The sequence below is a fragment of the Trachypithecus francoisi genome, unplaced genomic scaffold, assembly GCF_009764315.1.
Source record: "Trachypithecus francoisi isolate TF-2019V2 unplaced genomic scaffold, Tfra_2.0 Lachesis_group15, whole genome shotgun sequence".
NCBI lineage: Eukaryota > Metazoa > Chordata > Mammalia > Primates > Cercopithecidae > Trachypithecus > Trachypithecus francoisi.
In genome coordinates, this window is record NW_022681460.1 from 102,580,885 (window position 1) to 102,596,825 (window position 15,941).

At 45.5% G+C, this 15,941-nt stretch overlaps 1 protein-coding gene across 4 annotated transcripts in view; it reads right to left on the reverse strand.

Annotated features, from left to right (window-relative positions):
- Positions 1-15,941, reverse strand: part of SNX29 (sorting nexin 29) — a 617,391-nt gene that overhangs the window by 214,671 nt on the left and 386,779 nt on the right. For all 4 annotated transcript variants that reach the window (XM_033236483.1, XM_033236482.1, XM_033236485.1 and 1 more), the window contains one exon: positions 7,184-7,300. In XM_033236483.1, coding sequence (XP_033092374.1) covers positions 7,184-7,300 — 117 coding nt within the window. The remainder of the gene's footprint in view (positions 1-7,183; positions 7,301-15,941) is intronic.

Here is a 15,941-nt window from a genome sequence, read left to right on the forward strand (position 1 = left end):
ACTCATCATGTAGCAAACATTTACTGAGCAGCTACTACATGCTGGGCATGGTGCTAGGCGCGGGGGATCGGAGTCGGAAATGGGTCATGAGGGCCAGCACAGAGAGCACTGTTTCACTGGCAGAATCTCACAGAACCTCGCACTACGGTCAGCACCATGTTTATTCCCAGCAGACAGAAGAGGAGATTCGGGTTTCCACCTAAAGTAGACAGTCCTGACCCTGAGTCACTCGAATACCTGGGGTCTGGGAGGAAGTCATTAGAATGCAGTGTGGTAAGGGATCTAGGCCCCACGGAAAGGAAGAGAGAAGTAGCTGAGATTCCCATAATAGATGCCTCTCACAGCGAAAAGCCAGAAAAAAAAGCAAAAGACAACTCCAGGAGGAAAACTGAGCTGGAAACAGCCTTCTTCCTTCTGCCCTGGCTGTCTGACTCAAAGGAGATGACCAAAGCAAGCCTTAGGCAATAATGGGGTATCCCCTGGGGACCCCAGTCCAAATGGCGAGCTCTTCTGACAGCCTTCAGGCCCTTAATGACCGTTTTATTTGCTCCTCGCTTCTGGCCATCACAGCCTGCCGGAGGAAAGGATCTGATGCCATGAGAACTGCCTCTGTGTAAATGACTGTCTCTGTCCTGGAGGGCATCAGACTTAGGCAGAGGGAGCGTAGCACAGAGGAGAGGTGGGCTGGCATGGCCTGGGGGCCTACTGGTGACATTCATTAATTCACTCATTCACTCAATGAGTCGACCCACATTTACTGAACATCTACCGTGTGAATCACTGAAACCCAAAGGCAGCAGAAAGAAACAAAAACTTGCCCTTGTGGACGCAGGAGAGGTAACACTGAACAGTGATAAATCAATGTAACATTACATTAAGACAGGAAGGGAGAGACACATGTTGGCATCACAGTCGATATGGAAAATCTGACCTTGTCAGGGCATCAGGGAGGGTTCCTGAGGAAGCATGGAGCTGATAGGCAGCTCTGGCACTGAGCAGTGTTCCAGGCAAGGGAACCACAGGAGCGAAGGCCCTGAGTGGGAGGCAGCACAGGGCAGGAGATTCAGCACCCTGGGGGAGCATGAGGAGACGTTGGTGGGGCGGGGATGCAGTGACCAAAATCCTTCCGCAACTCAGTTGTTAAACTCATAAAAGAGGAAAATACTTCGTTTGTATGCCCAACACATTGTTGGAACTACATCGTGATGTCCAAAAGGATTATGGACCTCAAAAGGGATATTTCTGCAGCAGGTGGAAAAGGCTGGGAGAAGGTGGTCATCCTTTCCAAAGCCCCGAGAGTCTTTCAGGGCAAGATCTCTGGGTTTTCACCCAGTCTAACCAAGCCCTGTGGACTGCCAGCCAGCCTTCCAGTCTAAAGGGAGGATTTCATCTACAATGAGGATTTCCACCCAGGATGCTAGCCCAACATTACTGTAAAAACAAAAACGGGAAACCATGCAACATCCAACAGGGGCCTGGGGAAATCTATTATGGTTTTCACCAGGGAACAAGACACAGTTCTTAAAATGAACGACAGTTCTACTCGTGAAGTAAAATTAAAAGATCTCTAAAGCATACTGTTAAATGAGGAAAGGTAGGACACAGAAGAATGCATTTAGCAGGCTACTCATTATTAACATGTATAGGCGCCTGAAAACAGCATGCTGAGGCGTCACTCATATCTCCAAAACAGAAACCCAAGACTGGTAACAGCTACCGCTTCTGGGTAGGAAAATCAGGGGGTCAGAGACAGGAAGAGATTTATTTTACCCTTTTTTACTACTTAACTTTTTAGCATGGGGATGCCAAGGTCTGTCACGAATCTAAAAATTTTGATACTTTCCAACTGTTAAAAGCAAAAATATTACTATTAGTATATCCTATTGTACAATATGAAAAAAGTTAAAAAAAAAATAAATTTAAAAAAACAAAAATCTAATTTTTTAACTCAGACCCAGAACTGCCACTTCTCAGTGTGGGATGTTGGAAGAGTTACACCGTTTCTGAGTCTCAGCTTTGTCTTCTGCAAAATGGGCATCATAATAGTAATTACTATGAGGCCACGTGAGGATTAAATGAATTACTAACATTCAAGAGGGAAGCCAAATTTTTGGCTGATAGCAATTAATAAATATTAGCTATTAATATCAGTAGTTATTCATCCGTACTGGTTAATTGGGCATCTTTATTATTCACAATGAGAATGATACACTGATGTTGCTCTCCAAAAATTTATCTGCAGTGACAACAGTTACCTACATTTACTACTTGACACTCACAGGGTCAAACTGAACCTGTCCTAAGAAATGGGACCACTGCCTGGTTCCTGGCTGCCCACTGAGCCCCTCTCTTGCAAGGCTAGCCTTGGAGTAGGCTGGGACCCTTGGTGTTGGGCAGGGACAAGGGGGAGGTTGGCCCACCTTCAAGACCTACCCCACTCACACGGGGAGACAGGTCAGGGACAGGCCTCCATCCCCACATCCCATTGTCCTTTCTCAGAGGAGGCAGATTAGATGTTGCCCAAGTCTCTAATGTGCAACACGGGTGGCAGGGCCACTGCAGGGATGCTGGAACCTTGGCTGGGGGAAATGGGTAACACGAGGGGCTCCCTCTCCCATACCTGTTCCTGCAATTCTCTAGAGCTGGTATAGCTTGCAGAAAGAAAATGGGCTTTGAAATTAAACCTGAGTCTGAATCCCAGGCTCTATTACATACACACTCAGAGAATTACTGGAGCCTTCTCTGAACCTCAGTAAACCTGCAAAATGGAGATGATATCACCTCCCTGAAAGGGTTCTTAGTATATAACAGGTCCTTCCTAAATATGCTTCCCCTTAAGGAAACTCCTGCCTATCTAATTAAAGAAATCCACAAAAACATGTACAAAGTCTTGGAGCTGTCAGGAATTAGCGAGGCAAACTCAGTCAGGGACTGCACTATCAGGCTTTCAATATGGTGGGGGGTGGGGGGATGGGGATTACGTTTGTACACTGGTCCCACTGAAACAAATGGGGTCTGGTGTGAACTGGCACCTCAAATAGTGCTTTCCTAGACCAACGTTTATGAGCCTACTGATGGAAACACACACCACCACCTGTGACACTATTGTGGCCAAAAAAACCAAACCTGAAGCTCGTCAAGCCTCCAGAGTGAATGACCAATTTAAAGGAAAGGTAAGGGACAGAGGACCATGACAAACATCACCATAGGATTACAATTAGCAAAATCCTACCTGCGAAAACCTACAGTTCAAGGATCCAAGTGTCTTCCACAATAATGACAAAAAAGATAAGGGAAAAAAAGGAGAGATAGCAAGGGAATCTACAAATTAAAAGAGCCTGAAGAGGGGCACCAACCAACTGCACTATATGAACTTTATCAGGATCCTGATCAACACAAAGACATGGAAAACTCTTTTGAGCTAACTGGAGAATATTGAACACTGACTGGGTATTTCATAATATCATGAAATTACTGTTAAAAATAGGTGTGAGGCCAGGTGCAGTGGCTCACACCTGTGATCCCAGCACTTCGGGAGGCCGAGGTGGGCAGATCACTTGAGGTCAGGAGTTCGAGACCAGCCTGACCAAAATGGTGAAACCCCGTCTCTAATAAAAATACAAAAATTAGCCAGGCGTGATGGTGGGCACCTGTAATCCCAGCTACTCGGGAGGCTGAGGCATGAGAATTGCTTGAACCTGGGAGGCGGAGGTTGCATTGAGCTGAGGTCACACCACTGTACTCCAGCCTAGGCAATAGAGCACGATTCAGTCTCAAAAAAATAAATAAATGAAACAAAAATAGGTATGATAATGGTACTGTGAATATATTTTAGCAGTAAATATTGGGTATTTATGAATCAAAGTGTAAGATGGGTTGGATATACATCCAAATAATCTGAGTTGAGAAGTAACGAGCAGAGTATGAACAAAGCGAGAATGACCTTGAGTTGATTATTACTGAGGCTGAGTGATACGGACATGGGTTTTTGTTACATAATTCCCTGTGCTTTTACATATGTTTTAAATTTTCTACTTTTATTTAAAGTGAAAGATTAAGCCATAGGCTAGGAGGCAATATGTAAAATACATGTAACTGCAAAGGAGATATAAAAACAGTGAGAAAGCAAGAAAGTCAAATACCGTGCAGCAGAAAAATGGACAAAGGCTATGAGAAGTCAGATGTGGAACCCAGAACGGGGAACAGGGAAATGAAAAGATGGGCAACCTCACCTGTGGTCAGGGAAACGCAAGTTAAAGCCATCTCATGCAAAAAGGCACTGGTAGGTACGAGTGGGAAAACACAAACCATCTTCCTTCCGCTGTCACACCGCAACCATCAACGAAGACGACTTCTTGGGACAAAATGCGTGGGGGTTTCTCCCTACCACCAAACAATCAGTTCTGCAGCGGATACCAGCTGGGTGTCCTCTGATTCAGTTCTGACACATGTACCTGGAGGTAGCATCAGATCCCACAGGGTGAGGCTCAGTGCCACAAGACCGCTCCTCACTTCTGATGCCAACCACAAGTCCCAGGTTGTTTAACCTGTGCTTCTGACTTACTAGCGATAAAATGCAGATCTCACCATCCCCTTCTTGGGTTCCATTAATTTGCTAGAGCAGCTCACAGAACTCAGAGAAACACAGTTTCTGGTTTATGATAAAGGATATTATGAAGGATACAGTGAAGAAATGCACAGGCCAAGATATGGGAAGGGGTGTGGAGCTTCCATGCTCTCCCCGTGTATCAACCTCCAGGAACCTTCACCTGTTCAGCTACCTGGAAGCTCCCTGAATCTCGTCTTCCTGGGCCTTTTATGGAGACATCACTGGATAATCAAGATTAGCAACGTGACTGGATACAAAGGGTATGGTCTAAGACTAACAGACTGAGTGAGGAGACCCTGCAAGGCCTGTCTGTCCAGATCCTTCCTGGCTTCTCTGTGCAGTACTCTTTCCTCCCGGGCGTGGGGCTGGACCCCTTCTGAAATGGGGGTCTTGTGACCTACAAACAGACAATGTGGGTCAATTTCTTTACGGAAAGCAGGGGAAGAGCAGACTCCTGCCTTGGGTAGAAAAAGGAAGAGGTGAAAAGAGAGCAGGAGAAGGTCAGAGAGATTCTGTTTTCTGAGGCCTTCTTCTGAGGCCTAAAGTGCCTCCAACCTTACAACAACGGCTGTGGGAGTTACGGGCCAGGAGCAGTGGATGAAAACACAAATATATAAAATATCACAGCAGGGATGTAAAAGTATTAGCAGGAACTTTTGCACACAAACAGAGGGATAATAAATAGGTACTTTTACTTTATAAAATGGTGAATCTCAGTAAAGTTTAAGACGGCATACACTAAAACTCCGCAATTTCATACTTAGGTACTGACCTTAAAGAAATGTTTGTGTAATGGACCCAGGAAGTGATAACAGATGGCTGCTAATATCACAAAAAGATAGCAAACATTATGCATCTCCTGACAGAAAAAACCACCCAACAACAGTGATATAATCAGCAAAATTAAACCTGAATCCAAGCCTCTAATTTAAGGAAATACAGGAAATGAAGAAGCATATCGAATCCCACTACAGAGATACCATCAGCAAAATTGAGGTGGTGAACACCTCTGTAAGGCAAACCCAGTGTCTTCAGTAAACAAATTATGAGAGAGAAGGGGGTAGAGAGAGATGAGAGAAGACTCTATTGAAGAAAAGAAACCTAAGATAGTAGTGGATTCATAGAGAAACAAAGTAGAATGGTCGCTAAGGGCTGGGGGAGTGGGGAGCAGGGACTGAGTGTTTAACGGGGACAGTTTCAGTCGGGGAAGATGCAACAGTTCCGGAGAGGGGTGGTAGTGACGGCCTCACTATGTATGAACACACTTAATGCCACTCAACTGTACACTTAATGATAGTTAAAATGGTAAAAGTTATGTTAGGTATATTTTACCCTAATTCTTAAAATTTAAAGGAAAAGCAGCATAGACACATATTAACCAATCACAATGCGTGGGTCTCACGTAGACCCTGAATCAAAAAAACTATTCAAAGGTATGAGGCAATTGGAAATTTGAACACTGACTGTGATGGCATAAAGGAATTACTGGTAATGGGGGTGATAAGGATATTGTATTTATTTTTTCGTATTTTTAGAGATAAACACAAAGATGTCTATACATGAAGTAATACCCAGAATTTGATTGAAATGATATAGAAGGAGGAAACTGATGTAGATAACCTGAAACACAATTGGCCATGACAGATACCTGTCCACCCTGACAAAGGAGATACAAGTGTGCATGACACAGCCTGCCTAAATGTGGGCATTTTACATAATAAAGAAGTTGTAAAATGAGGAAGCTATTATACATCTGCACAAAAGGACAAGTGTTAGATGCTCATGGCGTTGTGGTTTGTAATAGCAAAATAGTGGAGACATCCTAAATGTTTACAAAGACATGACTGAATCAAAAATATTGCGGTATTTCATTCAACAGAGAACTACAGAGTCAAGCAAGCAAGTGATCTAGATCAGTGGATCTCAACCAGGGGTGATTGTGCCACGTTCTGAAATCCGAAGGACATTTGACGATATCTGGAGACATCTGTGGTTGTCAAAAACCTGGCAAAGTGAAGCCACTGGCCTCTAGTAGGTGGAACCCAGGGATGCTGCTAAATATCCCATAATGCTCAGAACAGCCCCCACAATAAAGAACTACATGATCCAAAATATCAGCAGTGGTGTGGTTGAAAAGCCCTGTACCTGATGTATGTGGATTACTCCTCAAACCACAATGTTGAATTAAAAGCAAATAAGCAAAGTGGCAAACAGATATATACAAAATTAATGTCATGGAGGTAAAAGTTAAGAACACAAAACCAAGATTGTTTACTGCTCATGGAGATTTATCCATGCAGTAAAGTATGGAAAGATGGGTCGGGGGACTATATGCCAATTTTAACTACAGATGAGTAGAAAGAGAAGCAGGAAATATTGCTTCAACAGAACTTGTAACATTTTACTTATTCTACCCCCTCCCCATAAAAAATAAATAGCAAATGTGGCAGAGGTGAATGTGGGCAAATCTGGCTGGTAGATGCATTGTTGCTTGCTCTGTTAGTCTCTGTGCTTTTCTCCTGGGCTGTGGGCAGCAGAAGCTGGATGGACACAAAGGGTTGGGGGAACACTCACCGGTCCCCGGAGATCGATGAGCTCCTGCCTCATCTGGGACACGAGGGCTTCCTTGGCCACCAGTGCCCTGTGCAGGCGCTCGTTGAACTCAATCAGCTCGCCATGCATCTCTGCCACCTGGAACACAAGCACCGAAAGGTGGGGCTTAGAGGCAGACATTCCCCAGGGACGGATCCCACCTTCTCTGGACTCTCCTTTCTGACACCTGTCAGCAAAACATCCTTAGGCTGTTGGGGCTGGAGTCAATGACACTGCTTACCTGTGAACCATGCAATCCACCTGTAAGCTCAATGTGGTTTGACCTGCTTCACACTGATGCTTCAGAGTCAACAGTGTGAAGTTATGGTCCAAATAAGACAGTATCAGATCATGTTTGGACCTTGGGCTTTTTTTCCTCTTTTTTTTTTTTTTTTTTTTCCTTTTAAATAAGGTCTTGCTCTGTCACCCAGGCTGGAGTATAGTGACACGATCTCAGCTCACTGCAACCTCTGCCTCCCAGGTTCATGCAATTCTCCTGCCTCAGCCTCCCAAGAGCTGGGATTACAGGCATGTACCACCACGCCCTGTATTTTTAGTAGAGACGGGGTTTCACTATGTTGGCCAGGCTGGTCTTGAACTCCTGACCTCAAGGGATCCACCCGCCTCGGCCTCCCAAAGTGCTGGGATTACAGGTGTGAGCCACCAGACCCAGCCTGATTCTTAATAAATGAATGCTGTTCTAGCAAAGGCTTTCTTCCACAGCTGACTTATACTTGTCAAGAATTTTGCTAACAGCATGAGAATAACTGACCATTTGGTTTATCAGGTCCTTGGCTCAGAAAATCAAGAAAACAGAACCAGAGCTTTATCAAGGTCAGTGACAACAATGGTGACAGATGAAATCACAGCAGTGCAGCTACCCTGAAGTCACTGTTTGCTCCCTGTCAGGCTAAATCCTCCCAGAGCGCTCTTTGCAGCTTCATCACATCACACTGGCTCTCTGAGGTGCATGTTATTATTCCCACCTTACAAAAAAAGAGACGGTATCTCAGGAATATAGGGAGTTTGCCCAAGGTCAAACACCTAACAAGGAACTGACGCCGGAGCCCTGGCCATGCGCTGCGGTCCTACCAATCCACTCTGCCCACAAGCAACCCATTTGGGCCTGCTGTGAGCTGCTGAATTTTTCCAAATTGAATTATTCTATATTCTCAGCTGATCCCCAATAAATAAAACTGGAGGTGGCTATAGACGGTCTATAGTTAAAGTACAGACTATTCAACTATAATTTACTTAAGCATTTTAGAGAAACGTGAGATGTAATCCTGCTACATTCTCCAAGAACCCTGAAGGAAGAATCTTGCAAGCATGTTTTAAGAGAAATCCCCAGAATGCGAGGTCAAGCCGATCCTTACCTAGGCCCTTAGCTCCCTACCCTTCCCAAGAGATCACCCCTCCAATCCCCCAGGCCTCGCCTATGCACTAACTACGCTGTATGCAGTGTAAAAACAATACCAGGCCACGTGCAATAAGTACTTTATATGAGCTATAGAAGACACCGTCAGAATAAAGGAGGGACACAGGGAAAAGCTTTGTGAAAAAACGGGTCACTAATGTGTGTCTTATCTCAGGAGGAATAAAAGGGAGCCCTCCTTTTTTGTTGTTGTTGTATGAAGGGTAAGTCACAGGAGAAAATCCACCAAGATATGAATGATAGCCGAAGGGGTATGTTTCCTTCTCATTCTTTCTGCTTTTCCTTATTTGAGCTCCCATTCTTCAGTGGGAGAAGCCACTGAGACCCTTTATAAAGAATTAAAATTCTTCATCTGAAATACAAGGGAGCCATTGTGCAATCAACATGAAGGATATCAGGCTTCCATTAACTTGCTCTGTGAGTTCCCCTCCAAAGGTACCCCCTTCTGTCCCTGAGGTACACAGGTTTTCAAACCAGTGTGAAATAACAAGTGAAAATGACACAAAAGACATTGCACGAACCATGCAATTAACAAAGGCAGAATAAGTCACTGAACCTTTCTGGCAGATTTTTTTCTTTGTACAGATGTAAAATTAATATTCCTTTGTTGCCTTATTCCTTTTGGATAAGAAAAGCTTGAGTCGATCGTCTTTTGGCCTTTAACAAACAAATACAGTATTGCTAATAATGCCTGTGTGCCCCACACACACAGAAATCACATAAACCCTCCACGAGCTTCCTCTGGGCTGTGAATCCATTCACCATGCAGCAAGCTGGAAATCCACAGCTGCTGATATTACTGCTAAATACCTGCCAATGTGCCCCCACAAAACGTGAGCCTTAAATAAATGCCACTGCCATTTCCAAAGCAAAGCGGGGTTTTGTGTTTTGTTTCTGTTTTGTTTTGCAGTGGGAACCAGAGTGTTACTGCAATTTTCCATAAATGCAGAAAACATCGAAACATCCCAGCTCCAAGTGGTGTTTACCATAAGCTGTCAAAACCCTGGTTCTCTTTTGGAGCCAGAAGATCAGAACTTGACCACATCAGGCAAATCTTTCATTTCACTGGGGAATGAAAAGGAAAACTCCGACGCAATTTAACAGACAAAATTTGATAAAAATAATTTCCAGAAACCATTAAAACTACGATGCTCATTGTTACTAAGCTAAGCTCTGAAACTCTGAGTTTTTATATTACATATCCCTACCTACAGCCATTGGTATAAACAGCTTTCATCTTACGTAAACCATACTGAGCTTACTGTTCCTCGAATAACTATTTCCAAACTCCAGTATAACTAGAAATAAATTCAGGAGTCAGAAAGAGCCTCAGAAGAGGGGAGAATGTGAGATCACAAATAGTTCCTGTTATCACAAAAATAAAAGTAGGCTGCACAACCACTGCCTCTTGAAATTTTTATTAGGCTTTGAGGGCACTTATGGATTCTCATCTGAACACCTTATTTTTCAACAGCCACAGAAAATAGGACAGAGAGAGAACAGGTGCCCTCCAATCCATTCTCCTCCGAGCAGGCACAATGATCTCCCCAAAGTAAGATCTACCATTGTCATCTGCTGTTTAATACTTTCAGTGCTTCCACAGCTCTAAGAGTAAAATCCAAACTCCTTCAAGATGCAGCCCCAGCCTTTCTCTCCAATCCCCTTTCTCCCTCTTGGGGTCTCACTCACTCACTCAGCCCCCACAGGCCTTCTCTGCTCCATACACATGCTGAGTTCTAGGAGGTCACCCTGCAGACAAGGAAGAGAAAGGTATGACCAATGGAGGAAACTACAGGTGCAAATGCTGGCACCAGAGGCTGGGAGGGAGGAGGCAGAGAGAGGTGGTGTAGGCGTCAGGCCTTGCTGCAAGATGGGCCCGGGCTAGATCAGTTACTGACAGTGTGTGTGTTCTGGTGCAAGCCTGTAGCTGTGCGTCTGTGAAATGGGCATTAAAAAATCACACCGGCCGGGCGCGGTGGCTCAAGCCTGTAATCCCAGCACTTTGGGAGGCCGAGACGGGCGGATCACGAGGTCAGGAGATCGAGACCATCCTGGCTAACACGGTGAAACCCCGTCTCTACTAAAAAATACAAAAAAAGCTAGCCGGGCGAGGTGGCTGGCGCCTGTAGTCCCAGCTACTCGGGAGGCTGAGGCAGGAGAATGGCGTGAACCCGGGAGGCGGAGCTTGCCGTAAGCTGAGATCCGGCCACTGCACTCCAGCCTGGGCGACAGAGCGAGACTCCGTCTCAAAAAAAAAAAAGAAAAAAAATCACACCCATTTCACCAGGCCACTGTGAGGATGGCAGGAGATGCCACACTTAGCAGGCTTGGCAGCACATTTAGGGCAGGATAAGTTCCCAGTAGATGAGAGCTGCTTTTATGTCATGGGTGATCATGACAGGAGACATGGAGGAAGTGGCAGACAAGCAGTTCTCCAGGGGCCAGGTGGAGAAAGGCCATGACGTGCCACACCAAGGAGCTAGAAATGCTGTGGGGAGCACTCAGTGTGCCCTGAAGCAAGAGCACCACAGAGCTGCTAACCATCTTCCAGGCACAGTGCTAGGATCTTAGGGAGGAGGAAGGACAGTCACACAGCTCACATCCTTTGACATTTGGTAAATTATGATAGAGTGACTCGGAAAGAAGACAGTGTGTCAGGGAAGGCCCACCCCTCCAAGAGTTAACATTCAGGAATCACTTTTTTTTTTTTGAGACGGAGTCTCACTCTGTCACCCAGCCTGGAGTGCAGTGACCGGATCTCAGCTCACTGCAAGCTCCGCCTCCCGGGTTCACGCCATTCTCCTGCCTCAGCCTCCCGAGTAGCTGGGACTACAGGTGCCCGCCACCTCACCCGGCTACTTTTTTGTATTTTTTAGTAGAGATGGGGTTTCACCGTGTTAGCCAGGATAGTCTTGATCTCCCGACCTTGTGATCCGCCCGTCTCGGCCTCCCAAAGTGCTGGGATTACAGGCTTGAGCCACCGCGCCTGGCCCAGGAATCACTTTTCTAATGAGCCTTGGCACATGCCAGGCAGCCTCCCAAGCCGTATCCAATGCCTATATCCCCACCAGGCACTTGTGTCCTGACATCACCAGTTTGAGAGTCTGATGTGCTTCCTTCTACCCTTAGTTGTATTTCATGAAAATTAATCAATCTGCAGGTAGCTGAGGAGGAGATTCCATTTTGACAACACTATGACAGTGACAAATCAAAAGCAAATGCCAGGTGGAGATACAATGACCAGGGCTGACACAGCCCCAAACCCAGCCCAGCACGGGACAGAGGACCAGGAACGAAGCCTTCATTCTCCAAGAGGCCCAAGGACACCATCTGGCCAGTAGAAGTTGTGGTTCAGAACGTGTGCTTGGAAGGTGCACAACTTATCAGTTAATGAGATGCAAAGACTTTGCGTCACCATCTGGGTTTCATCTTTTGGGCTGGAGAGAAGGTAGAAGATTCAGGAAGTTTAGGTAATTTGCCTACTTGGCAACGTATATCAAATTTTTTAAATCGCTCACCTTTGATTTGACAGATCATGGCTGGGCAGAAATCTTGCCTCTCTACTTGCAAGTGAGCTCAAAATACAAGCTTAGCTCCAAATGGCTAGGATCCACCTAAATGCCCATCTAAGGGGACTGGTTAAGTATCTCAAGATTCGACTACTCCCCTGCCCGCTGTTCCCTTGGCAGACAGCACGAATCAATCACTGCGCCCGTTCCTCAAGAAGATATCTAGGCAGTCATAACTGATCAATCAGTGTGTTGACCAGCAAGATGATGCCTATTTGGTAGCCCTGGCCTAAAAGATGGGGGAAAGCATCACCAAGAAGGTGACATTTGAGTTGGGCTTTGGAAAATGATGCCTTCGGGGCTTTAGGAGATGGAGCAATTCCTTCCAGCTGGAGTATCAGGAAACATGATCTCCAGTAATAATGTTGCTGTGAGAAAACTTTTAAGTCTGTGAAAATACCAGGAATTATCATAATTACCTGCCAAATCATGAAAGGATTATAAGTTTTTCAAAAACGCCTCTGGCATTTCGTTTCATATCAGAACATTCCCTCCATCTAATCACATTCAAGTAAATCATGCTTCACCCTCCTCCGGCTAACAAATTAGATGCTTCTTGATTAATTAGATCAAGACACTCCCCAAATTTCAATAGCAACTGAGGCTCTTTGGGTCACATACTCAAAACTCTCCAAGATTACTCACTTCAATGCCTTAGAATCTGTAAGTTTTATAAGACAACCCGTTTTCTGGCCCTCTTTACTCTGGTTGTGGGGAGGGGCCTGAAGCCTCTTTCTGTGATGATGGCATTGTACCTGTCTAGTTAAAAAGTGAACCTAGACGGCGCCCACTTTGCATTCACACGCTCCGGAACACCAACTAAGTGTCAGGCCTTTTCTAGGCATTAGGTGCACCAGCTCATATAATTCCTGCAACCCCCCTGCAGGGCGGGCATGCTTTCCTTACCAACGAGGCACAGAGAGGTTGGCTCATAAGCCTCAAGTATCAGGGCAAGGAAATGACAGAGTGAGGACTGGAACCCACACCTTAATGGCCCTACTACCTGTGCTCTTTGCACTCTATCTTGGATATGGTAGGAAGCTGATCTCTTTGGTGGTTAAAGACAATTCGTTTGTACCGCAGAGTAGAGGAAAGTGACATGGTTTGGACCCATGGCTCCCAACCCAAGCTGATCACTGGTCACCGGAAGGGCTTCGGAAAAATTTCTGGGTCTTGGCCCCTGAAATGCCGATTCAGTAGACTGAGGGCAAGGACCTCAAAGAATACTTTTTGAAGCCCGCATTGACTGTAATGATCAGTCAGAACTGACACCCACTGGCGAACACAAAGGGAGCGTTTCACAGACTCAGCTTTGAACGGCAGTTGGGCCATTCCCTACTTGTAGAAAACCGTTTTCCTGTTCCTCATTTGTAAAACAGGGATGTCACAGAAGCTCCTCCAGTTCTCAGCTCTCCACCTCTCAACTCTCGCTGATGGGAACAAAGCTACAAGCCAGAAGAAAACGGCATGAACCCTGCCTGCCCACAGCAGGATGGCGGTACAGTCATCCCTCGCTATCCATGGGGGATTGGTCCCAGGACTCCACACGGACACCAAAATCCACGGACACTCGAGTCCCTTCTATAAAACGGTGTAGTATCTACAACAGAACCTACACACCTCCCTCCTCCTGTATACTCTAGATCTTCTCTAAATTACTTGCAGTACCTGATATGATGTAAGTGCTATGTAAATAATTGTTATACCATATTGTTTAGGGAATAAAGACAAGGAAAAAAGTCTGTACACGTTCAGTACATATCCATTCTCTCCGCCCGGTATTTTTACTCCTCCACTGGTTGAATCACAGATGCAGAGTCGCAGATACAGACGGCCAATTGTAACTGTCAGATGCAGCGTTGCTACCTCAGTAATGACATGGCAAGTGCCACACACACACAGCAAGTGAGTCTACGACAGGGACATGCACAGGGTGTCCCACAAACTGGTGTGGGTGTGCCACCTGTTTTCTACCAGTGCAAGACCAGAGGAGGAAAGGAACTGGAAGCAAGCGTTTAGAAATGTTCCAAGCGCTTTCATATTGCTGTGACACACAGCAGCTTCAGGGCTCTTCTAGGTTGTTTTTTGGTAATTTATAAAAATATCAGTCTGCAATCAATTGAAAGTTTTTTTAAAAAGAAAACTGGTTCTCTGGCTGGGCGCGGTGGCTCAAGCCTGTAATCCCAGCACTTTGGGAGGCCGAGGCGGGCGGATCACGAGGTCAGGAGATCGAGACCATCCTGGCTAACACGGTGAAACCCCGTCTCTACTAAAAAAACACACACAAAAAAAAAAAACTAGCCGGGCGAGGTGGCGGGCGCCTGTAGTCCCAGCTACTCGGGAGGCTGAGGCAGGAGAATGGCGTAAACCCAGGAGGCGGAGCTTGCAGTGAGCTGAGATCCGGCCACTGCACTCCAGCCTGGGCGGCAGAGCGAGACTCCGTCTCAAAAAGAAAAAAAAGAAAAAAAAAAAGAAAACTGGTTCTCACAGTATGAGAAGCATTGACCTCTAAGTGCTGTGTTTGAAGCAATCTCTTGCATTAATAATTATGAAAAACAAGGATAAAAAAATGAAAAAAAGCCAAACTACAGCCACGTTTGGATAAAACTCAAGAGAGCTGAAAAGAAAAATGAGATGAAACCAATGCTAACAACACCGTCATTCTTTTAGCTGCGTATACAAGTTAAGTATCCCTTATCCAAGACGCTTGGGACGAGAAGTATTTTGGATTTTGAAATTTTTGGATTTTGGAGTATTTGCATTATATTTACAGGTTAAGCATCCCAAATCTGAAAATCTGAAATCCAAAATGCTCCAAAGAGCATTTCCTTTGAGCATTATGTCAGCGCTCAAAACATTTCAAATTCCAGAATATTTTGAATTTGTAGTTTTTGGATTTGGGATGCTCAACCTGTACATTGTCTTATAGTGTCCATTTAGCCTTGAAAACTAAGAAAACTAGAAATTTTAATTGAAAGAATGGGTGTCCTGACCAACATAGAGAAACTCCAACTCTACTAAAAATACAAAAAATTAGCTAGGCATGATGGCGCATGCCTGTAATCCCAGCTACTCAGGAGGCTGAGGCAGGAGAGTCGCTTGAACCTGGGAGGCAGAGGTAGCAGTGAGCCGAGATGGCGCCATCGCACTACAGCCTGGGCAAGAAGAACAAAACTCTATCTCGGAAAAAAAAGAAAAGAAAGAAAAAGAAAAGAAATAATAGGTGTCCAGATCTAGCACCAGACACAGAGTCACAGGAACTCCTCACGCAATTCCAGTAGCCATTGACCTCTTTGACCTTGGCACTGTGGGTCCAGGCAGTGACAGTGAGATCTGAATCCCAGTTATTAGGGCTCCAAAGCCCATGCTCTTCTCATCACATGGCCTTTCAGGCCACAAATAAATAACCAGGAAGAGAAACACGGTGCCCATTTGAGAGTGGAGGAAATGTGGACTTGCTGGGGCAAGTGGCCTGTCTAAAGCCATACAGTTTCTTTTATTCCCTAACAGAGCCACGACTACACACCAAGCTTCCTGCTTTTAATTCAGCACTCTCTGCTCCTCTACTGGGAGGCCACAAGACTTTTAAACAAGCTGAGCAATGGGGAAGTGTTCTGTAAAATGAGGGTGCTGTCTTCCTGGAGGGGCGATGGTGACAGTGGCGGGGGGGGAGGGCAGACTCAGGGGCACTCCCTGCGCACCAGGAATGTTCCACATCCTCTCCAAGCCGTACTCA